The 24571-nt window shown below is 47.7% G+C and overlaps 1 protein-coding gene across 13 annotated transcripts in view; it reads left to right on the plus strand.

The window, feature by feature from the left end:
* The window catches only part of NUMA1 (nuclear mitotic apparatus protein 1), a 71440-nt gene that overhangs the window by 41850 nt on the left and 5019 nt on the right, over positions 1-24571 (plus strand). For 4 of the 13 annotated variants that reach the window (XM_081155424.1, XM_081155425.1, XM_081155426.1 and 1 more), the window contains exons 3-19: positions 3448-3533; positions 9077-9156; positions 10260-10342; positions 10921-11001; positions 12259-12346; positions 13691-13802; positions 14214-14371; positions 14617-14734; positions 14821-14938; positions 15302-15442; positions 16402-16524; positions 16683-20078; positions 20551-20592; positions 22042-22158; positions 23482-23592; positions 23683-23901; positions 24016-24170. In XM_081155424.1, the coding sequence (XP_081011550.1) occupies positions 3448-3533; positions 9077-9156; positions 10260-10342; positions 10921-11001; positions 12259-12346; positions 13691-13802; positions 14214-14371; positions 14617-14734; positions 14821-14938; positions 15302-15442; positions 16402-16524; positions 16683-20078; positions 20551-20592; positions 22042-22158; positions 23482-23592; positions 23683-23901; positions 24016-24170 (5228 nt within the window). Of the gene's footprint in view, positions 1-2683; positions 2762-3447; positions 3534-9076; positions 9157-10259; positions 10343-10920; positions 11002-12258; positions 12347-13690; positions 13803-14213; positions 14372-14616; positions 14735-14820; positions 14939-15301; positions 15443-16401; positions 16525-16682; positions 20079-20550; positions 20593-22041; positions 22159-23481; positions 23593-23682; positions 23902-24015; positions 24171-24571 lie in introns of all 13 variants that reach the window. The other 9 variants (XM_081155418.1, XM_081155428.1, XM_081155430.1 and 6 more) reach the window with 9 other exon arrangements.

A 24571-nucleotide genomic window follows, 5' to 3' on the forward strand; every position in this document is an offset into this window, starting at 1 on the left:
AATGTTTTATGTCTATATTAGAAACAATGTCTCTTCTTTCTCCTCCCTTCATCGCCCCGTCAAAAAAGCTGGTTGGGTTGTGGGGGACCATGAGCTATGTCTCTAGTGAATATTGGGGATCCTTTAGCCATATTGTTTTAGTTGATCAGTCTATAACTTTTATTTATTTAGGTCCTAGGTTTATTTTTATGGTTGACTGCTACTGTTACAGAGAAGAACAGTCACAAAACTAGTTTTATTTAACCGCAGATACTTGTATACTTTTCTCAAAAATCACCATGAACATGCATTAAAATGTTAAAATATATCACTGGCCGGCGGTGTTGCTCAGTGGCAGAGTGTCAGCCCCCAAACCGAAGGTCCCAGGTTGGATTCCCAGTCAAGAGCACATACCTGGATTGCAGGTTCGATCCCCGCCCCGGTGGGGGTGCTTGCCGGAGGCAACCAATCAGAGTGTCTCTCACGTGAATGGTTCTCTCTCTCCCTCCCTCCCCCCTCCCCCCATTCTGCTCTCTAAAAATCAATGGAAAAAATATCCTCGGGTGAGAATTAACAACAAAAAAATTAAAATATAGTTACATAGAATTTTTCAATTTAAACAAGTCAGGCAGCTAAAATGGATTTTATGACACTAGCAACATGAAATAATACTTATGTTAGTGAGAAGAGTGGTGTAGAACACACACATATACACATGATAATTATAGCTGTGGTTTTTAAAAAATTATCTAGCGCCCGGGCGGGCGTGGCTCAGCGGTTGAGCATCGACCTAGGATCCAGGAGATCAGGGTTCGATTCTGGTCAGGGCACATGCCCAGGTTGCGGGTTGCAGCTGATCAGTGACTCTCTCATCATTGATGTTTCTATCTCTCTCTCTCCCTCTCTTTCCCTCTCTCTGAAATCAATAAAGATATATTTAAATAAATAAATAAATATAAATAAATGATCTAGGGAAAAAGACTAGAAAGAAATACATCAAAATACTGAAAGTGCATGTATTAAAATGCTTGAATGAGTGGAGTTTTTTGGTTTTCCAAATTTTCAGTAATTTATTTTATAATGTAAAAGTAAATTTACTTTATTTAACATGTAGCTTGAAATTAATCTATGCCAGCAATTATAATGAATAAGGTGTTATAGGGAATAGGGAACTTTAAGATTCGACAACTTTAAGCAACCCTGAAAGCCTAATAGACAGTTCTTGAGTTCTGCTGTGAGCTGGGCCCTTACTCATGTATTTTATATCCTGACTAGAGATGAAAGCTTCTCCACTTCCTCAGCCTTCCAATGATTTCTCATTTGAGACCAAAATAATGCACCAGAAGAAAATACATTTTTATATTCACGAAAGAAACTTGCTGAATTATTACTTAATTTGTAAGTGATGAATCCAGATTCCTTAAGTGACTTTAAATAGGCTAACTGATGTGATTTTTCATTCTTGTTAGCAAACAAACTTTCATATAGCCCTTGAATTTTTTACCTACATTGCAGGTATTAAAGGGATGGTTTTTGGATGCTTAAGTCTTGGCAGTTTCTTCATTTTTAGTATGTACAATGGCATCTTGGCCTGGAGTATTCACAATCTTCCTAGAAAATTTACACTAGCCTTTCCTGACTAACTAGGTTAAGTTTTTTTTCAAAAGATGGTATTAATATATTATAGTCTTTAAGGCTTCAGTGAGAGGTCATATTTTATATTCCACACTTCAAAAAAACTTAACCTGTTTTAACTTAATCCATCTAGAAGTTGTTTTTAAAGCTTCTTTTTTTTCCCTAAATCCTCACCTGAGGATATGTTTTTATTGATTTTAGAGAAAGAGGAAGGGAGAGGGAGAGAGAGAAACCAGTGTGAGAGAGAAACATGGATCGGTTGCTTCCCGGGGTCAAACCCTCAACCTAGGTATGTGCCCTGACCAGGAATCGATCCTGAGACCTTTGGATGTACGGGTCAAGTCTCCAACCAACTGAGTCACATGGGCCAGGGCTAGAAGTTGCTTTTAATATAGAAGTATTTAACCGAAATAAATACTACTATTACTGCAGCTAAATCTTTTTTTTTTTTTTTTTAGTCCTCTTGATTCTCCATTGCATGCATCTAATGCAAGTGCTAAGAAGTAGAAGTCTTCCTAGATCTACTTTATTATTTTAATTTTATTAACCATAATAGTGCTTTGCATTTCATGTGTTTATTTTATAATGTGTTCTTGCATCCATAATCCCATTTGAACCCACACTGGTCCTTTAAGGTAGATGAGGTAGGAATTATTACATCCACTTGGCAAGTGACAAAACAGGCACAGAGAAAAAGTTGATTGCAAAGGTTCCTGGCAAGTTAGTGGAGGAGATAGACCCAAAATCCTTGTCTGGGGGCTCCCAGCCCAGTACCTTTTAAAAAGCACTTTTATAAATAATAGAATCTACTCATTTGCATATAATCACTGTGCTGCAGTTCTTTAAAATACTTTGCCTTGTTAAGGAGGCTAAGTCTCCCTCCTCCCTCAGTCTTGTACATGTGATTGATGACTTAGCAAATCCTTCCTTCCTAAGGTAATACAAAGGTAAACTTCAGCCTGGTGAACTTGGTGCCTATGAGATTCATGAGGATTTCCTGTAGAAGTTGACCATATATAATTGTTGAATAACCTCTGTACCTGATTCATTTGCATGTGACTGCTGGCAAATTTTCTAGAAGTAAAGACTGATTTAGATGGATGCCTGCCTAAAGGCAAAGAAGGGAAACGTGACTGAATCAGAATTAGTGAGTTGTTCTTTGTAGTTTTAAGTTTGTTTCCTAACTCCTTTTTTTTTTTTATTATCTTGTTCCCCCATCATTTCTCCCTCCTCCCTCAGAAAAAACTTTTATGCCTGGAAAGAATTTTAAACATGCATTAATAACAAGATTTTATGTCTGTGTGGGAGTGTATAAAATATATGTAATATAAGTTTCAAATAGGTATTTCAGAATTCAAGAGACACAAAGGGCTATATATAAAAATTTGGACTACAAAGGATCATACCGTTTAAGAGATACAAAGGCTGTAATATAAAAAGCCTTTCTTTTTCCCACCTCTGACTCCCAGCCATCAAATTCCTCTCTCTAGAGGCAGTGGTGGTACTAGTTCTTGTGTCCTAGAACCATTTTATGCCTAATTGTATTTAAATTATACCCCTAGTGCTAGAACATCCTAAGAGAATTTAAGCTCTTATTTAGTTGAAGCCAAAGGAAGGATGGATGGCAGCTTCAGGTGGCTGTCACTGGATGAGTGGGTGCAGCAGCATTCTTTTGCTGAAATTAAAAATCCTAGAATCATCTTTTCCTTTTCCTGTAAGTCTACAACTATAGGCACTCACAATGAGCAAAGAATTAACATCTGGGGAAACGAATGAACTACAGTGCTCTGGCACTTATGACAGTTTCTCTGGGCTCTTTTGTTTGTCTCACAGGTGAATGGTCTGCATGTGGCTGACCCTGTGGAGGACTTGCTGCAGCTCCAGGACTGCAGCGTCTTCATCAAGATCATTGGTAGCATGTGAGTGTGCACCATGTCCCTCTCCAGCCTCTCAAGCGAAGCTACGTGCTGGAGTGGGGATTGCATTTGCTCCCTTCCCTTGGTGACTGCTGTGACCAGAAAGTGTGGACAGGATTAGGATGGCATAAGCCAAGTGTGGGGCCCAGAGGCAAAAATGCATTGACTTCATCCTCCAGTCACTGAGTTTCTCTATGGGAGAGGTTTCACTCTTGTCTTACCCTAAGGTTTCCTCACTCTTGTGCAGAAGAGCCTCCAAGTCTCTGTGTTCTCACAGTATTCCAATAGCCTGCTCTGGGGCTCCCCATCTTCTTATCTCGGTAGGAGTCTTCTACAACACTCCTTTTGTGACTCATCTTTATCTCACAAGCCCTCTTTGCAACCTGTAAGGACAAGAAGAAAGGGGAAGCTCTTGTACTTAAGGGAAATAAGCAGCATTTTAAAAATCTCGTCTCTAACTTGTTAGCACAGCACAGATATGCCCAAAGCCATTATAGCATTTCTGTTGGTGTTCACCTGCCTCATTTACTTGCTTTGTGAGGTTGATTAGCATTTGGTAAGCTGCTTGTTGTCCTCTAGCCAGGTTTCTAGTTTGGGCCTTTTTATGCCTGTGTCTTTAGCACATGTTTCCATTGAACATCGCAGGAATAGGGCCTCCTCCTCAACCAAGCAAATATGGGTCAAGCTATAACCCAATTATTAAGCTCACATAGTTCATCATTCTTCCTGTATCCTCAACTTTCAGGGATTATGGAGGACAAAACTGACCGTCTCTCACTTCTTCGTGCTATGAGCAAAAGTAGAGGCCAGCCACAATTTAAGGACTTGGAGGTACAGTGATGGAGAGGAAAGCACAGTAGACTGAGCCCCTAGGCCAAGGATACACAGAAGTGTTGAGAGTGTTTGTGTGGCAGGTAGGAATTGGTGTCAGATTCAGCAACTTTGTGAGGCAATTTGGCCACCCATTCATAGACAGCAGCTCATTGACAGGGAAAGAAGATGGAACTGAGCTTGTGAAAGATAGGGACTGGGTCTGATTTTCTTGTGTCCTTTGTACCTAGCTTAGGACAATACATTGATTTTAATTAATGTTTGTTGAGTAAGTAAAGAGTGAATGAAAATGTAGTTGATATTCTCCATCAGCGAAGACTAGCGGGGCAGGGTAACACAGGACAGATGGGTTTGCTAATGGTTTGATTTTTTTAAATCTTTTAAATGTATCTTATAAAATGTTTATTGGTAGTGGGATGTCTTTTAGGATTTCTTAGAAGTCTCTGTGGCTCTACCCAACACCTGCCTTAGTGCCTCTGAAAGAAACCACTATTATTTTGGTACAGACACTACCATTTTCTCTCCCACTAACCTGGGCATGACATTTCAACATCATCTTGAATTGTTTCCTCTCCTTGGCACTGATTTCTAATCAGTCACCATCCTCTCAGTCTGTCTGTTAGAAGACTTCTTACATCCCTTCCTCTGCTTCACTCTGGATACCAGCCCTTGTGATGTCATTCTTCTCTAACCTTCCCTTATTCCAGGACATTCCTATACATGTGGTCCTTCTTCCTTTCATTGTGAGGCTCCACAGCTGATGAGCCTCAGTGATGGACCAGTCATTGCCAGGAGTTTGAATTCTAAAATCTTTGGCTTTGGTATTCAAGAGCTTTCATCAGGGGCCTACCTCCTCCTACCAGTCTTGTTTCCTACTCCATACCCCAGCCACCACCACCCTTTTTTTGATCCTATAGAATTTCCAAAAATTTGGATTTTGTTAATTATATCACCATAGTGCTGCTTTACTTATTCTCTTCCCATTGTTGCCTGTAAATGGTAATTAGATCTGTTTGATTAGGTTAAGCTCTTTTAGGATATTTTTGCAAGACTACTTTATAGGTGGAGTTATGTACTAAGAGTTATGCATTTTGCAACTCTTAGTGAAAATAATTATTTTGCAAACCCTATTGAAATGATAGATTCTAGGCAACCAACATCAATGTCTGGTAAAAGCATTAGGCTGATAGTACCTAACCCACTGTTTAATTTTAACATAACTAAAAGAGAGGCAGCCAGGTATAATATGCCTCATGCTGTGACATACAGTAGGGTGTGGCATGCTTTTTTCTGATTTAAGAATATATCAAGGAGCTTTTGCTTTTGAGAAATTTCCTTGGACTGATGACAAGAGCAGTAGATGTATCCAGGGCTAAGGGTGCGTGCCTTTATTTAGGTTTGTAACTTGGTGGGAAATTTTCATAGGGAGGTCAAAAATTCAAGAGGCCCTCCTTCCAAATTGTCTTATAAGGTATTACCTAAGTTTTAGACTAGGAGAGAGGAGGAGGGGGATAGAGGGAGAGGAGAGGAGAGAGAGAGAGGGAGAGAGAGAGAAAGAGAGAGAGAGAGAGAGAGAGAGTGAGTGTGTGTGTGTGTGTGTGTGTGTGTGTGTGTGTGTGTGTGTGTGTTTAGAGGGAGGGGCTATTGAAATCACAGGTAACCCTAATCTCCATCTCAGGTCCAGGACAGTGTAGACCAACTTCCTTTAGGAAGACAGACATCCTTGGTGAATGTGTTCTGGCTGTTGAATTGTTGATGCTGCTACTGTTCCTTCCTAAATCAAATGCCTAGTCCTCAGGGGAAGGAAGTGGAGGATGGCAGGGTTGGTGGCAGATGGAAGCTATGAGATTGAACAGGGCTTGTTGCTTGACCACTTGGCCTCTCTGGGAAAATAATTGGAGTCAACCTCTGACAAGTTTCTCTTTCTGTTCTTTGTGTGAATAGAAGCAAAAAGGCTGTCCCGTCTCTTTGATATCTTGTGACATAAATAGCAAAGTTTAGTGGAGGCATTTTGCCAGAAAACCTAAAGTCCCAACATTTGTTTTACTGACATTGATTTCTCCTCTTCCCAGTATAAAGCATCTCCCATCTCTCAGTCAGCACATATACTGAGCACCTGCTTTGTTCCTAGCTTTCAGCCTGCCTGTACAGTTAGAGTGTTCAGTTATAAATGATGCAGTTATATCCATGAATGGGGTAGGAATTCCTGAGAAAGGATGGAGGTGTGACTAGCAGTGGTTCTAAATGGCTTCCTGCCAGAGATGAGACTTGTAATCTTGGGCTGGATTTCTTCAGGATCAGTATTTTCCAAAGCATGTTTCATGATTCTTCACTTATCCCAGGGGCTCAGTGGGAAGAAAAAAATGGTTTTGTGATTAAATACAATTAGGAAATAATTCATGTTATATCCTCTTATGCAGGAAATGTTTAGTTTGGTTTAACCTAGTATTTCTCAAACATTTAACTTGAGAACTCTATTTTTACCTAGTGGAATACACTAGGTAAATTATTGCTCTGTGCTGAGGCAAGGAGTCACAACATTCCAGATTGTAGGTGGTTAGGGAAGAGGGCTCTTGCAGGAGTCTCTGAGGAGATTAGCATCTCCTGAAGACTTTGTAGGCGGCCCTAATCACAGACCAGCTACCCAGAATGCTTTTGTAATCACATGGGAGACAGGGAGCTACTTTTATAGTCTTGGCTTGGATACATCTTGTGCTTTTCAAGATGTCTGGCACTGGAAGGTTCTGAGGCCTTTCCTGCCCTCCAGAAAGTTGGTTGAAACCTGGAGATTTATGTTCTGAGGAGCAAGATGCCCTTTAATCATAGAAGATTCTTCACCTCTGAAAATGAAACTGCAATTAGACCAATCCCCTGGAAGCCAGAGGCCTGGGCCGTTTGAGAGCTCCCCCTGCTGCCTCCCTGCCCTCATTGCTCTCTTCGTACTTTGCTTGCCCTTCCAGTTAAACAAGCAGGGTGACAGCCACAGATCAAAAGTGATTGTCCCTTGGTCTGGCCTTTGGGAGGTTTTAGCTACCTCAGCCTTCAGCCTAGTGTGTGTTGAACTTTGCTCTGTATACTTCAGAACCTTGCTCTTTCCTCTTCTTTTAGTTCTTGAACCTGTTTTTCCTTTCCATCATCCTCTTCATGCTTATTCTACCCAGGTTTCCCAGGTGTCCTGACCTTTGACCTTTTATACTTGAGCCATTCCTGATTATTGAACTTAGCTTCCCATATATCTCTGATGCTTCCATCAATTTTTGACCCTCTTCTGACAGTGCTTTTTTTTATGTTTAGAAATACATTTATTCATACAGGGATCTATATATAAATCAATATTTATTTGCTCTGTGCGTGTCCTTTCAGACATTTCCAACACTGGCTTCTTCCACACACGGAAGAGTCCAAAATAATCAGAATGTCACTCTTTAAAACCTCTATTTAATATCCTGACACTTTAATCCATTGTCTTCCAAAGATCTTTCTCCATGGAAATTATTGGATAATACTTAGGACTAAATTATGAGATGGTTACTGAAACAGTGATTAAAAATGTGCTTTTTTATATAGCCATGCGCTGCATAAATTATGTTTTGGTCAAAAACAGACCACATGTATGATGGTGGCACCATAAAATTATAATGGAGCTGAAAAATTCCTATTACAGTGATTTTCAATTGGTGTGCCACAGGAATTTTTAAAACATGCAATACCTGACTATTTAGTCAGGGCACTGACCTCTTTTCCCTTAGATTGTTAAATAAGAAATGACAACAGCCAACATAACAATAGCCATCTGATATGAATGAATCAAAATTATACCTATTTTTTTGTCAGATCAGCAAAATATATTTTTTGGTGTGCTGCAGAATTTTAGTAATTAGCTTATGTGTGCCATGAGATGAAAAAGGTTGAAAATTGCTGGCCTAGTGACATCATGGCCATTGTAACTCCATGTGGTGCAGTGCATTCCTCATGTGTTAGTGCTGATGCTGGTGCAAACAAACCAAGCTGCCAGTGGTGTGAACGTGTAGCACACAGTTATGTACAGTACACAATATTTGATTGTAAACGCCTGTGTTACTGCTTTAGGTGTTTACTATTTATCCATAATTTCAGAGTATACTCGTTCTACTTATTAAAAAGTTTTTTATAAAACTGTGTGCTTTGTTACACTGTCAGCAGCCTCATATAGCTTGTGTTTACCACCGTGTCTCTTGATTGCATCATTTTCTCTTGTGCTTGATTAAATCTTGTTATTTTGTACAGTGACATGCTGTACAAGCTTGTAGCCTAGGAGCAATAGGCTATACCATATAGCCTAGGTGTGTAATAGGCTGTACCATCTAGGTTTGTGTAAGTGCCCTCTATGATGTTTGCACAATGACAAAATCACCTAATGATGCATTTCTCAGGACACATTTCCCAGAATGTATCTTCATCGTTAAGTGGTGCATTACTGTATTCACAAGTGGGATGTCAGAGTGCTGTCTTTCCAGAGGGACCTCTTGCCTCAAGTTCCCACTTCCCACCCACCACACAGTTCCTTCTGAATAAATGGTGTCTTGGTATTTTCTCCCGTCTCTAGCATCTGGTCAGGCTCTCTCTCAAATCCAATGCAGACCAAGCCTAAAGAAATGGGAAGGTAGTATGTAATGTAGTAGCAAGGAGGGAAGGATTGCTAAGTGCTCTGGTCCTAATACTTGCTCTTTTTCTAGCCACAGCACTGAGGAGGGGCAGCAAATCCTGCAGCAGCCAGTGCCAGAGAGACTGGACTTTGTGTGCAATTTTCTGCAGAGTAAGTACCTTTCTTATCTAGCTGGGAAGGAGCTGCTTCCTCAGTTCTTGGGACTTGGGAGTCCAGAGGAACCAGTTAATAGGTGTCTGGAGGAGCAAAGGCTCAAGGCTGTCCACTCTCTACCACGGAGATGAATACAGCCAGGTCAGCTTCCCTGGGTCTGGTGATGCTCACACTAGCTAGGGCAAGAAGGGTGTCCCTTCAGTTCCAGACCCCATCTTGGAGCTCTAGGTACAACCAGAGGGTCAGTTTTTAGGACTCATCACCTTGGGTTCCCATTTCCCTTCACATGGAGGAGAGGGAGGCATCTATGTTATTACTCTCTTTTCTTTGCAAGAAAAAATATTTTCCTCAGATAACTTTGAATTAATTGCTTAGGTGATAGGTACAGGAGCAGAGACAGATTTAAGTTGAGATCGTGGCCCTTCTACTCTGCTATGTGACCTGTCTGGACATAGGTTCCCTGTCTATAAAATGGAGATAATAATAACTGTTCTAGGTTATGGGTAGATTAAATAAAATCACATGGAGAGCTTCTGGCATAGTGCTCATCAGTTCCCCTCCCTTGTACAGCTCTGACCACAGAGTCCTCATTTTAATACAGGAGGTCTCTGCCATCTCCACCTTCAAAGAATTAAAGGAAAGAGGAAAATGGATTTAGATACAGCAAGATAATAGTATCTGAGCTCAGACCCTCTGGCAGCATAAGAACCAGATATCCCCAGTCTTCCCCGTATGACTCAGCTGCAGGCTTCCTCTGTGACCTCAGTTGGAAAGAGACTCTAGAGTAACCTGGAATCTTTAGGCTCCTCTGCAGGGCTGAGTGGGAATTTGTGCGTGGATAAGTGAGTGCAGTGTCATGTCCCAAAGCTGCTGTGAACCCAGCCTTTCTTTGGGAACTATCCCTATAGCCCTTGGACTGACCTAGGATAGAACTCACTTCAGATGGAAATGTATATGTTGGGGGGAGAGGACATGGAGTAAGGAGCCCTCCGTCTTCTAGCCCCACCAGAGACAGTGATTCTCTTCTGACTCTGAGATGTTCTGATGATCTCAGGGATGGCCCCTAGGAAGTTCACCTGTTTTCTACATTGTCATTACAGAAAACCGAAAACATCCATCTACCCTGGAATGCCTGGTGTCAGTGCAGAAGGTGATAGAGGGGTCAGAACTGGAACTGGCCAAGGTAGCTATAGAAGACCAGACTGGGGGTGGGCGGGTGACATCGGAGGGACCTGCAGGGCCTTCTCTTAACCCAGGGGAAGTGGTGGGTGCTTATTTGGGGCTTGTGGATGTTTGAGGTAGGTTTTGATAGCTACCTGGATGAGGCAGAGGCTAATTTAGCCCAGAGATTCTAGGAGGCCATGCCATGTGACAGAGTTTACTAGACCATTACTGTAGGCCTCAATGGAGACCTGGCAGGAATCAGGCCTCACTCAGCTATTGTCATGTTTTTCTTTTTAGCTCAGTCTACTTCATTCTCTCTCTTGTCCAGGTGCTAGCCTAGAGAGTTCCATGAGTTCAGGTATTTAGCTGTGCAGAAATCCTGGCACATAGCTTTTTGCAGATAGGCATTGAGTCCTCAAGTGTTTCCTAGTGCGGTTTAAGGACAGTGGTCTGGACTCCTGAATTCTAGGAGCTTTGGAAGGGTCTCCAGAATAGCTCAGAGTCCCCAGAATAGCCTTGGGGGATGGGTGGTGACAGGGTGGGCAGCAAGAAGAGAGACAGGCCCCACTCAGTGACTGCCTCCTGTTTGGCTTCTAGATAACCATGTTGCTCTTATACCAGTCCACCATGAGCTCCAAAAGTCCCAGGGACTGGGAACAATTTGAATATAAGATTCAGGTAAGCCCTTGTGCCTCCACTCCACCTAGCGAGCCTAGTCTGCATTTCATCTCACCCCATCTGTTTTCTTTAAGCAGCACATACTGTTCTTTTTAAAAATTGTTATAGTAGTTACAGCCATTCATTATAGAAGATCTGAAAAATATTGAAAAGCACAAAGAAGGAAATAACAGTTGCTTATAATCCCATCCCACTCCCAGACATAACTGCTAACTTTTAAAGGATATACTTCCAAGCTTTCTTCATGTATGTGTTCCCTGTATGTGTGTATATATTTTTTACACAAACTGTCACTCCATTTTTTCATCTTTTCCTCTAGTAGAAATGATTAGTGAGAGAGAATGTCTTTGTCCACCATGACAGTCTAGCTCAGAGCGATTACCTCTTTTCCCCTCCTCTACATGGTCTGTAAGTGAAGAGGAGTTGGTGCATCTGCTTCATTATAGAGGGAATTGACCTGGTTTCCAGGAGCTGCCTGCCATATAGGTTCTGGTGTTGGCCTTGCTTCCTGCATGAGCAGCTGTTCTTTATTTCCCAGAGCAGAAGCAGTTGGGAGGCAGAGTGGATAATGTAGGTAACTGGTGGGGCAGTGTCTAGAGAGCTGTGGCCTTTCACGTAGTAGTAGAAATGTTGAATCATTCCATTTCATACTCGCTGAGCTCATGGCTTGTCTTGGGGTTGGGGTTAGGGTTGTAGTGTGGCATGGAAGGAATAGGTGGTTCCTTTCTCCCGTCAACCTTTTCTCTACCCCAGGCTGGTCATAGACCTGGTAGAAAGAAATAAGGAACTACAGCAGAGTTGACCAGGAAAATTAAATCAACTCTGTAGCTTTGGAATTCAGACAAAGAACGGAAGATTTTACAGCTGAGCTGAGCTGGTAGATAAGCTTTGGATGAGCCCCAGAGGTGTTCTCACCCAGACAGAAGAGCAGTGAGGGTCTGCTGAAAGAAGCCAACATAGTTATGTTAAAGTTTTCCAAGCATATTACTTTCCTTCCCTGTTCTCTTCTCTTGTGGTCAGGAGTGAAGTCAGTTAGAAATTCTGTCTGACCCTGGGTGCATCTTTAGAGGAGGAGAAGGGGCAGAGCAATGGGGTGAATACGTTTCTAGTAGAATGTCTTGGCTGGACCATGGGGCTCCAGGTCTTAGAGGAAGAATGGGCTCTAGCAGGCTCTTGAGGCTGACACCGTCAGGGTGGTGACCTCCATCCCTCCAGGTCTCCCTAACACCTGAGTGTTGCTTTCTCTCTGTGGCCTAGGCTGAGTTAGCCATCATTCTCAAATTTGTGCTGGACCATGAAGATGGACTCAACTTGAATGAAGACCTAGAGAACTTCTTGCAAAAAGGTAAATAGGGACCACTTGTGAGGATCCCCTCCTCTCTGTGCTGGGTACTGCTAGGATCCTGAGTTGTTGAGAAGTGTAGTGGGGGGTTGTTTCTGTCTCCAAAACAGGACACAGAGTTGATCCTCAGGAAAACTGTGTAATGGAATAGGTTGGTTTCTGGGCCCTGTTGCCATCATCCTAGTTCCTACAGAACTCCTAGCTGCCTGGCAGTAGCCAAGCAGGACTTTTTTTATAAGTGATCATGTCTGCTGTTAGGTTCTCCTTGACACCCCCCCCCCCCACACACACACACACCCCTCTTGTTTTTTATTTCTTGAGCAATTATGAGTCCAGGTTTAGAAGTTAGGAGTACACAGTCTTTTTTTTTTAAATGTATCTTTATTTCAGAGAGAGGAAAGGAGAGGGAGAGAGAGAGAGAGAAACATCAATGATGAGAGTCATTGATCGGCCGCCTCCTGCAGGCCCCTGACTGGGGATCGAGCCCGCAACCTGGGCATGTGCCCTGACCAGGAATTGAACCCCAATCGCCTGGATCCTAGGTCGATGCTCAACCATTGAGCCACGCCCGGCCGGGCAGGAGTACACAGTCTTAAAAAAAATTCCCCCCCCCCCACATGAAGCTCTTGTTCTAGGTGGGAAGGCAGATACATAAACCCAGTAGGGTATGATAAGGAGTAAGTGCTGAAACAGAGAGGTACCAATTCTACCAGTTGTCTTACTGGAAATACAACAGAAAGACTGACAGCTCTACCTGTCCTCTGATGAAGAGGCCATTTAGTGATGATAGGATGTAAGACTTGGGTCTAGGCAAGTTCTCTTCCAGCTGCTGAATTTGATGTTCCTCATATTCAGGTTCCTCATGGGCCCTTCAGATGATGTTGGAAATTGAGAGGAGAGGCTCTGGGCCAGGTTATGGGTTTGCAGGTCAGTGTAAAGCTGGCCATTGAAGCGGTGGGCAGAGCAAGGAGGCACCATCTGAACACTGAGGGCTTAGAAGGTGGGGGAGGAAAGAGCAAATGAGGGAGACTAATAAGAGTGGGTGCTTAGAGGTAGGAGAACCATGGGAACCAAGGAAAGAGAACGTTTTGAGAAAGTGTGTTGGCAGTGCAAGATTTCAGATTAGAGGAATTTAGAAAGGAGGCCTATTGCTCTGACCCAAGAGATCATTGGAGCTGAGAGGAGATCCTGCTTAGGTTCTGCCCAGTGGCCGGTCGCCTTCTGTAGCTTACATATAAGTGCCCATGGATTCATGCCCACTAAGGCAAATTTTCAAATTGTGTGAAGATGCAAATCTGTTCACCCTCTTACTAACCTCTCTGTGGTTTGTCTGCTCCTTCCCCCCAGCTCCTGTCCCTTCTAGCACCATCTCTGAAGATCTCTCCCCACCCAGCCACCAGGCCAGGAGGGAGGTTCGCTTTCTAGAGCTACAGAAGGTTGCCTCTTCCAGTGGGAACAAGTATGTGCTGAGCCTCTTTCCTGGGACAGGGTCTCGACATTCAGTCCTCAACTCCCTCCCTCCTAGAGACTAAGCTCTTGAGCAGCCCCTTACATCATCAGAGAGTGCTTACAGTATCCTGTAGATATGGGATGTCCTCACCTGCTGCAGTACTAATTGGGGGAATTGGTTGGGATCTGTCTTGGGCAAAAGGCATCTCTCAAAGGCTGTTCTCTTTGGAATTCCTTTCTTTCTTGATTACACCAAAGTCCCTCCTCTCAGTTCCTCAAGGGCATGTCACGAGACATGAGGTAGCAGTGCAGACAGAACCCGGCGGTGTGGGCCTCTCAGCCAGTGCTCACATCCATAGTGCCCTTCCTATTGCTGGTCACTTCAGGTCTCATACCTGAAGATGATCATCTCTTTCCTTAGCTTCCTTTCAGGTTCTCCGGCCTCCCCCATGGGTGACATCCTGCAGACGCCACAATTCCAGATGAGACGGCTGAAGAAGCAGCTTGTGGATGAAAGAAATAATAGGGATGAGCTGGAGCTGGAGCTGGCTGAGAACCGCAAGCTCCTCACCGAGAGGGGTAGGTGCCTTGCACACAGCAGATGTGTATGAGTGGGCAGCATCCAGGATTTCCATCCAGGGAGCCATGGGCTTGTCTGAGGAATGGCCCCTCTGCTGGCCCTGGGCTCGTCAGGCTGACTTCCTGGAAACTGGTTCTGTCCTTGCCTCTGTCCTCCCTTTTCCTTAGATTGGATGCCTCCTCCTCCTCTTTCCTCCCCTTAGTTCTGCGCTGACTCCCCTCTCCTCTCCCCTTGTCTGGGCCAGATGCGCAGATAGCCATGATGCAACAGCGCATTGACCGCCTGGCTCTGCTGAACGAGAAGCAGGCGGCCAGTCCGCTGGAGCCCAGGGAGCTTGAGGAGCTCCGTGGCAAGAATGAGAGGTAGTGTTCTCTGTGCCTGCCTTCCCAGCTCCCTGCCCTGACCCATGGGGGATACACCCGTTTCTTACTGCTGCCCTCCCTCACAGCCTCACCATGCGGCTCCACGAAACTCTGAAGCAGTGCCAGGACCTGAAGACAGAGAAGAGCCAGATGGACCGTAAAATTAACCAGCTTTCTGAGGAGAATGGGGACCTTTCCTTTAAGGTGAATGTGGGGTGGGGTGGGTCTTGCCCCCACCTGGAGGCCCCTTGGGGTTGGGGTTTTAAGGACAATTTCCCAAGAGAGGGTTGAGAAGAATTTTCTGGCACCTGTCCTGTGCTTTTGTCTCTCCAGATACCTGTATACTTTGCCCCTTCCTTTGTCGCATAATTGGCTGCTGCCAGGAAATGGGTTGTGGCCCTAAAGTTTGATCTGTAGACCTGTTAGGGATGTGATTTATTGTGATTGGTTTGGGGATGGTGGGAAGGATCATCAGAGGCATCCAGCTCCTGGAGTTAAGGTAGCAAGCAGCAGTGGTGGTACCAGTTCTGACCCTGAGTGACAGGGCTTCCCATTTGTCTGTCTTAGCTGCGCGAGTTTGCCAGTCACCTGCAGCAGCTACAGGGCGCCCTCAACGACCTGACAGAGGAGCATAGCAAGGCCACTCAGGAGTGGGTGGAGAAGCAGGCCCATCTTGAGAAGGAGTTTAGCACAGCCCTGCAGGACAAGGTAACCCTCTGCTTTGGGGTGTTAGGGCACCATCTTAACCACATGTTCAAAGTTGAATTCCGTTTGCTGCTCTCTTCTTTTGGGCCTTTGGGAATTAAGCTGACTTCTGTTCAAGGGTTAATAGTGTGCTGTAATGGAAGAATGTGGGCTTATAAGTCCAATACACCTTTGAATCCTGTCTCTGCTATTTACAAGGTGTGGATCTTGGATAAGTTACTTGATCTCCTTCTCTCTAAGCATCCTTTCCTGAAAATGGGAAAAAGAACGAGTAGTTGCCTCATCAACCATTGTAAGATAATAATACGTAGAAAGCACGACACGTTATATGGTGCAAAGTAAGCTCTCAGTGAATTAGTTGCTATTGTTGTTGCTATTAGGAACTCAGTTCTGCCACTTATTAATCATGTAGCCCTGGGCCAAACCACTTAACATCTGAACTTCAGATTCTTGCTCTCTAAGAGAGGGGCAGTAATAGCTACTTCTCGGATCTGTTGTATGGATTAGAAATTCAGAGAGGCACCCAGCACAGTGCCTGGCCTGGTGTAGGTGCTTAGAGAGCAGTAAGGGGAAGTGGAGGTGTGGGACAGGGCAATGCTGCTCCTGCTATTGATGTCCAAAGAAGCAGGGTATGTTTTTAAGCTGGGTGGGTGTTTGGATAATCTGGAAGCCAAGAATTCGGTGAGGAAGGGAATACAGTAAGGAATTTTGAAGTGAACTCTGGCCTTGGAGAAGAAATTAGCAGGTCACATGACTCAGTTCAGCCCTGGAGCTAGGGTTAGAAAGTCAGGTCCCTCATGGTCCCAGGTCCATGATTTCTGAGTCTTTTCTAGGTGAGGGCAAAAGGAGATCTTGGTAACAAGGTGATAGGGTCCTATGTTTTGTTGATGTTCACAAGGGCTTGTGGGGATATCTGGTGCCCATTTCACCTCTGTTCTCATGGGGCTTTTGTTTACTCCCAGAAATGCCTTGAAGAGAAGAATGAAATCCTTCAGGGAAAACTTTCACAGTTGGAAGAACATTTGGCCCGGCTACAGGAGAACCCACCCCAGGAGAAGGGTGAGGTGCTGGGTGACGTTTTGCAGGTAGGAATGCATAAGAGCAGCCTCAAGACCTGTGTGTTGTCTGCTGGGGTTGGTGTGGGCCCATGTTCAGCATATTCAGGTTCCTGGCTACTCTCAGTTCCCAGAGGGGCTATGGTGACAAGAATCATGCTGATCCCAATTTGTCTCTGTCTCACCAGCTGGAAACCTTGAAGCAAGAGGCAGCCACTCTTACTGCAGACAACACCCAGCTCCAAGCCAGGGTGGAGGCACTGGAGACGGAGCAGGGCCAGCAGGAAGCCAAGCTGCTTGCTGAGCGGGGCCACTTTGAAGAAGAAAAGCAGCATCTGGCTGGCCTAATTGCTGAGCTGCAGAACTCCCTATCCAATGCCAGCCAGGCCAAGGAAGAGCTGGAGAAGGCCTCCCAGGCTCAGGAGGCCCAGTTGTCTGCTCAGGTGGCCACGCTGACCTCTGAGCTAACAACTCTTAATGCTACTCTCCAGCAGCAGGACCAAGAACTGGCTTGCTTGAAGCAGCAGGCCAAAAAGGAGCAGGCCCAGCTAGCACAGACCCTCCAGCAGCAAGAACAGGCCTCCCAGACCCTCCGCCACCAGGTGGAGCAACTGAGCACCAGCCTGAAGCAGAAGGAGCAGCAGCTGGAGAAGGCCACCAAGGAGCTGGAGGCCACCAGGCGAGACTACTCCCAGCAACTGGCCACTGTTGCTGAGCGGGAGGCCTCCTTAAGAGAGAGGGATTCAGCCCTCCAGCAAGTAGAGGCACTGGAGAAAGAGAAGGCTGCGAAGCTAGAGGTCCTGCAACAGCAACTTGAGGCTGCTAATGAAGCCCGGGACAGTGCCCAGATCTCAGTGACACAGGCGCAGCAGGAGAAAGCAGAGCTGAGCCAAAAGGTGGAGGAACTTCATGCCTGTATTGAGGCAGCCCGCCAGGAGCAGTGTGAGACCCAGGCCCAGGTAGCAGAACTAAAGGCCCAGCTGAGGTCTGAGCTGCAAAAAGCAACTGAGAGAGAAAGGGTGGCCCAGGAGAAGAACCAGCTCCAGGAGCAGGTCCAGGCCCTTGAGGAGTCCTTGAAGATCACTAGGGGCGGCCTTGAAGAGGAGAAGCGCAGGGCTGCAGTCACCCTGGAAGAGCAGCAGTGTTGTATCTCCAAACTAGAGGCAGAGACCCGGAGCCTGGTAGAGCAACATAAGCAGGAACAAAAGGAGCTAGAAGAAGAGAAGGCTGGACGCAAAGAGCTGGAGGCTCAATTACAGCAGCTTGGGGAGGCCCATCAGGCTGTGACAGAAGCCCTGCGGCGGGAGCTGGCAGAGGCCATAGCCTCCCAGCGTGAGGCTGAGAGTGAGTGTGAGCAGCTTGCCAAGGAGGTGGCCACCTGGCGTGAGCGGTACGAGGATAGCCAGCAAGAGGAGGCCCAGTATGGTGCCATGTTCCAGGAACAGCTGATGACTCTGAAGGAGGAATGTGAGAAGGCCCGCCAGGAGCTGCAGGAGGCAAAGGAGAAGGTGTCAGGGATAGAGTCCCACAGCGAGCTCCAGATAGGCCGGCAGCAGAGTGAGCTAGCCCAGCTCCATGCCAGCCTGGCCAGAGCCCACCAGCAGGTCCAAGAGAAGGAGATCAGGGCCCAGAAACTTGCAGATGACCTCTCTGCTATGCAGGAGAAGATGGCTGCCGCCAGCAAGGAGGTGGCCCGCCTGGAGGCCTTGGTGCGCAAAGCCAGTGAGCAGAAGGAAACAACTTCCTGTGAGCTACTCAAGGAGCCCCCAAGGGCAGCAGACAGAGGATCAGAGTGGCCAGAAGAGCAGCAGGGACATCAGTTCTGCAGCACACAGGCTGCACTGCAGGCCATGGAGCGTGAAGCAGAGCAAATGGGCAGTGAGCTGGAGAGGCTGCGGGCTGCACTGATGGAGAGCCAGGGGCAGCAACAGGAGGAGCGTGAGCAGCAGGAGCGTGAGGTGGCTCGGCTGACCCAGGAGCGGGGCCGAGCCCAAGCTGATCTTGTCCTGGAGAAGGCTGCCAAGGCAGAGCTTGAGATGCGGTTGCAGAATGCCCTCAATGAGCAGCGTGTGGAGTTTGCTACCCTGCAAGAAGCACTGGCCCATGCCCTGAGGGAAAAGGAAGGGAAGGACCAGGAGCTGGCCAAGCTTCGTGGGCAGGAGGCAGCCCAGAGAACAGAGCTGGGGGAGCTTCAGCAAACCGTGGAGCAACTGAAGAAACAGCTGTCCAAGAAGGAAGAGGAGCACCAGCAGTCTCTAGGGATGGCCAGTGGAGAAGACACCTGTGGGTCAGGAGCCCAGTCTGAGGCTACTGGAAAGACCAAGCAAAGAAGCCCTGACCTGGAGGCTCTGCAGGCAGAGGTGAGCAAGCTGGAGCAGCAGTGCCGTGAGCATCAGGAGAAGGCCTCTAGCCTGGAGCGTAGCCTAGAGTCTGAGCGTGCCTCCCAGACGGAGCGGGCCTGTGCTCTGGAGACTTTGCGGGGCCAGTTAGAAGAGAAGGCCCAGGAGCTGGGGCGCAGTCAGGAGACTTTAGCCTCAGCACAAAGGGAGCTGGCCACCCTCCGCACCAAGGCCCAAGACCATGGCAAGGCTGAGGATGAGTGGAAGGCCCAGGTGGCCCGTGGCCAGCAGGAGGCTGAGAGAAAAAACAGCCTCATCAGCAGCTTAGAGGAGGAGGTGTCTATCCTAAACCGTCAGGTCCTGGAGAAGGAGGGTGAGAGCAAGGAGTTGAAGCGGCTTATTGTAGCTGAGTCAGAGAAGAGCCAGAAGCTGGAGGAGAGGCTGCGCCTGCTCCAGGCAGAGACAGCCAGCAACAGTGCCAGAGCCGCAGAACGCAGCTCTGCTCTGCGGGAGGAGGTCCAAACTCTCCGGGAGGAGGCAGAGAAACAGCGGGTGGCTTCAGAGAGCCTTCGACAGGAGCTGGCCTCACATGCAGAGCGAGCAGAGGAACTGGGGCAAGAATTAAAGGCATGGCAGGAGAAATTCTTCCAGAAGGAGCAAGCCCTCTCCACCTTGCAGTTAGAGCACACCAGCACACAGGCCCTGGTGAGTGAGCTGCTGCCTGTCAAGCACCTGTGCCAGCAGCTGCAGGCTGAGCAGGTAGCTGCTGAGAAACGCCATCGTGAGGAGCTGGAGCAAAGCAAGCAGGCAGCTGGTGGGCTGCGAGCAGAGCTGATGCGGGCCCAGCGAGAGCTTGGGGAGCTGATGCCCCTACGACAGAAGGTGGCAGAGCAAGAGCGAGCAGCCCAGCAGCTGCGGGCAGAGAAGGCCAGCTACGCAGAGCAGCTGAGCAGGCTGAAGGAGGCTCATGGCCTGCTGGCAGAGGAGAACCGGGGCCTGGGTGAGAAGGCCAACCTTGGCCAGCAGTTTCTGGAAGTGGAGCTGGACCAGGCCCGGGAGAAATATGACCAAGAGCTGGCAGCTGTGCGTGCTGACGCTGAGGCCCGTCTGACCGAGATGCAGCGGGAAGCGCAGAGTACTGCCCGGGAGCTGGAGGTGATGACTGCCAAGTATGAGGGTGCCAAGGTCAAGGTTCTGGAGGAGAGACAGCGGTTCCAGGAAGAGAGACAGAAACTAACTGCCCAGGTAAGGCACCCAACTCAACAACACCTACAAAGGTTGGACCTGAGAGACGGGACAGTTTTCCCCCTGCATCCCAGGGCCTCAAGCTCCCACATTATTGCAGTGTCTTATCTCCCTCACCCACTGGGTGGCAGAGGAGAGGTGGCTGGCAGATTTCAAGCTTGTTGCCCCCTATTGTCCCAAAGAAAATATCAGTAGCCTCCCCTTCCCTGAAGACTCCATCTCTGGAGAGTCAGTGAAGGGCATTGCCCATTCTGGAGGCACATTGTGAGGTGCACCTGCAGTGGAGGCCCTAAGAGCCACTGGGGAGTAGAACGAGCCAAATTGGCATTTTAAACATCACTAGAAGTGTGGTTCCTTGGGGGTGGGGAGGGGGGGCACTTTAAGAGCCTCAGTGAGATCAGCCTGACAGCAGGAACAGTGCCTCTTTGGCCCCCATCTCACTCTGTCTCCATTGCTCCTCCCCCATGCACAGGTGGAACAGCTAGAGGTATTTCAGAGAGAGCAAACTAAGCAGGTAATGCCTGGGGTCCTTGCTAAATGCTGGCTGCTTAAGCGGTGACCAGTCTTGGTGCATGACCTCGGCTGCAGCTTGCCTCCGCCAGCTCCTGTTGTGAACTGTTTGTGAAGGGGGCAGGGTCAAGCCGTGGAATCCAGGCCCAGGCTGCCCAGGAATGCTGGGTCCTCTCAGGCCTCATCCCACCCATCCCAGGTCGGCCTCTCCACCTTCTGCACTTTCCGCCATCTGCCTGTGAGGGACAAGTGGTAGGGTAGGCTTCATCTTCCTCATACCTGAACCAGTCACAGACAATTCTTGGGATTCCTGAACTTTCAAGTCCTGTTCTAAGTTTGGGTCCTCAGTAAAGAGGACTAGCAGAATGACTGTGGCCTCGTTTAACACAGCTCCCTTCTTTTCCACAGAAGCCATAAAGGTGATAAGCAAGCCATCCCGTACAGGTTAGGGAGGGCTGTGAGCTCGGGATGCCTGCCAATGGGCGATGACCCCTTGGGCTTTAACCCCAAGCATGAAATAGAGATGTCTGTGAGCAGTAAGGCCAAGGTTGAGAGGAGCAAGACAGGCCACCACCAGATGGAGTGGCATGGTCTGGCTGCCTCACTCTCACAAGGATCTCTGCTGCCCTAGATGTGAAGGCTATCGAGCTGGTTTTTAGTGGGAGCATCCTTTCTCTGCCAGCCCTCCTACCCAGTCACCTCAGGCCTGCAGAGGAATTGGGCCTTCCTCTCCTCCCATCAACCTTCAAGGAGCCCAAGATGACAAACAGTTAGCAATGGAGCCCTTGCCTCTCGCCTTTGCTGATCATGCTTGAGCTCCTGGAATGCCTGAGGAGCCAGGAGTGCTTGTGGCTGTGATGCTCCTCCTCATCCTCCCTCCTCTTGCTCTTCCTCTCTATAGGAGTTGGGTGGGCTTGGACATGTGCTACCCCTGCTCTGTCTCACAGCAGCCTGCTCCCCCACACTAACCAAACTGCCAGCACCAAGCCCTAACAGCCTGTGGATATTGGGAAGAGGACTGATCATCTGTGGGCTTTTGCTTTGGTAGTTTCTGGGAGGAGAAGGGGTGGGTATTGAATGAGTATGTCTGCTAGAGTTACAGGCTAGGTCCCCTATTCCTGTCCCCAACCCGGGAAGGTTGGGGCTGGGAGAGGCAGCAGCAGCAGTAGGGTGGTGGTAAGGTGTCAGCTCCCCAGAGTCGATTCTCTGCCTGCAGGCTGGGGGTGGAGGTAAGCATGGGCAGGTGGCTCTGGCAGCACCTGTGTGTTGGGTTGCCTCACACAGGTCCTACCAACCAGCCTGGGCAGTAGACAGTTCCCTAATTGGAGGCCAGAGAAAGGGCCTTTGTTTTTCTAAAAATGTTGGGGACTGGTCTGAAAAAACTGCGTAATTTGCCTGGACATCCAGAGGAAGGCCTTCTGAGTCTTCCCTTCTCTTCCTTCCCCTGCTCCAGATGGAAGAACTGAGTAAGAAGCTAGCTGACCATGACCAAGCCAGCAAGGTGCAGCAGCAGAAGCTGAAGGTGGGACAGATGGGGGCGGGAAGGTGCTCTCTAAGCCCTCGGGCTATGGTGGGTATGGTGGTAGAGGAGGGGTACCCTGAGGGCCTGACAGCCTTAGGAGACCTGCCTGTGGCTCAGGAACTCCCTGCATGTGTCTTCTGGGAGCTCTGAAGACCAGAGCCACTTCTATCCCTCAGACCTTTGCTGTGCATTACAATAGCACCAACATGTAGTTATTTAAATTTAAATTAACTATAATTAATTATAAAAGTTCAGTTCCTCAGTCACACTAGCCACATTTTCTCTGCTTAGCAACTGCATGTGGCTTGTGGCTACCATGTTGGACAGGGTAGATACAGAACATGCTATCATTGCAGAAAGTTCTATTGGATAATGCTAGAGTATTAATGACATGTAATAGTATAAAGAATATAATATTCATGCTTTCAACAATGTCACCTTTCGTTTAATATTTGTGTTTTTGCAGTCTAGGCTTCACAGCTTTTAGCTAGGAGCAAAGGAATTGGGCACCAGTGGCCCTGGGACTTGCTAAAGCCCTGGTGGGTTGCAGGAGTTGGCGGGAGCTGAGAGCTTCGTTTCCCCAGCCCACTTCCATGTGCTCCACACCATGCCATGATTGTGATAAACATTGTTATAATCCTTTGGGGGCCTTCCTGGTTCTAGGAGCTGTAGGGAGAGGTAAAGCCAGATGATCCTGTCCAGTGTCTACAACAAACTAAGCACTTGCTGGCCTTGCAGGTGGACAGAGAATCAGACACAGGCCCTGTTCCCAAGGAGTCTGGTCTGGGGGGGAGGCAGTGCTAGCATCATAAATGAGCCCACATGGGCTTTGGAGTCAGGAGCACTAAGGTTCAGATCATACTGTGCTATTTAGTCACTGTGACCCCCGCCAATTTGCTTAAATCTCTGAGCTCAATTTCTTGAACTCTGAAATGGAGATATAATTACTTCCCAGAGTTGCTTTGAGAAGAAATGAGTTCACATGCCCTGAGTGCTCACATCTCAAGTTCCTAGCCCTATGCTCTGCACCTGAGTGAGAGGATCAGTTCCCTTCCTCCTTGGGGAGACTGATTGTGTACTCATGGAGAGAGAATGGGACAGTTTGTGCCTGATCTCAAACAAGATAGGGCTGTTAGAGCCCTGCTAGAAATGGCATGAGCTGGATGGGAAAGCTCCTGCGGACTGCAGTGTGGTGTTTCAGTATGCTAGAGTTGGTGGGGGTGGGGGTAAAAGGATTTTTCCGTTTCCTGAGAGAATATGCAGGAGTCTGAAAATGCTATGGAGCCCAGGAAGCTAGGTTAAATCTGTGGATTTGGATGGAGCAGTCAGACCAGCCACCCTGATCAGCATTCCACAACACATGCTTTTCAGGCCCAGGGAGGGGAGAGCCAGCAAGAAGCACAACGCCTCCAGGCCCAGCTGAGTGAGTTGCAGGCCCAGTTGAGCCAGAAAGAACAGGCAGCTGAGCACTATAAGCTGCAGGTGAGCAGCACAGTCTGGCCCACTCTGCCCTCCCTCCTGCCATCCCCTGCCCTCCATCCCTGCCCCCCACCCACCCATCTGCCCACACAGATGGAGAAAGCCAAGACCCATTATGATGCCAAGAAGCAGCAGAACCAAGAATTGCAGGAGCAGCTGCAGGGCCTGGAACAGCTGCAGAAGGAAAACAAGGAGCTGAGGGCCGAAGCCGAGCGGCTGGGTCGTGAGCTACAGCAGGCGGGGTTGAAGACTAAGGAGACTGAACAGACCTGCCGCCACCTTACTGCCCAGGTGCGGAGCCTGGAGGCACAGGTAAGTATCTGGCTGTACAGACTCCCTCACTTGTCGTAATGGATCCCTGTGCCCTCCTCTCCTAAGCCACCCCTGCCTTAGGCTTCTCACTGTCCCTGGCCTTCTGCTTCCCAGGTTGCCCATGCTGACCAGCAGCTTCGAGACCTGGGCAAGTTTCAGGTGGCGACTGATGCCTTAAAGAGCCGGGAGCCCCAGCCTAAGCCTCAGCTGGACTTGAGTATTGACAGCCTGGATCTGAGCTGTGAGGGAACCCCACTCATAATTACCAGGTCAGAAGGCACCCTTCTTCCCTCACTTTGTCCATTGAGAGATTACTGTTAGGCTGTATCCTGGGCACTGGGGCTGTGAGAGAAAAAAGATGTGGTCCCTTTGCCCTCTGGAAGCTTATTCTTAGCCTCCACGAAGCCTTTTTATTCTTCTATCACTCTTTTTCTGCGTCTTGATTGAAGCCGTAGGTATGTGTGCCCAGTGGACAGAGAACAGTGAGAGGAAAGGCCGAGAGAGAGCCTGGCTGGGCTGGAAAGTGCAGTTGGGGGAGCCAGCTGGACTCCCCATTGATAAAGGGTTTGAAATTGAGTATATGATCAGATTTGCATCTTAGCTTATCCATATAGCCAATGTAGAAGCTGAGACTGGAAACATTTGTTTTTATTTAATAACACACATGTCA

This window comes from Miniopterus schreibersii, assembly GCF_964146895.1.
Source record: "Miniopterus schreibersii genome assembly, chromosome: 12".
NCBI classification, from domain to species: Eukaryota; Metazoa; Chordata; class Mammalia; order Chiroptera; family Miniopteridae; genus Miniopterus; species Miniopterus schreibersii.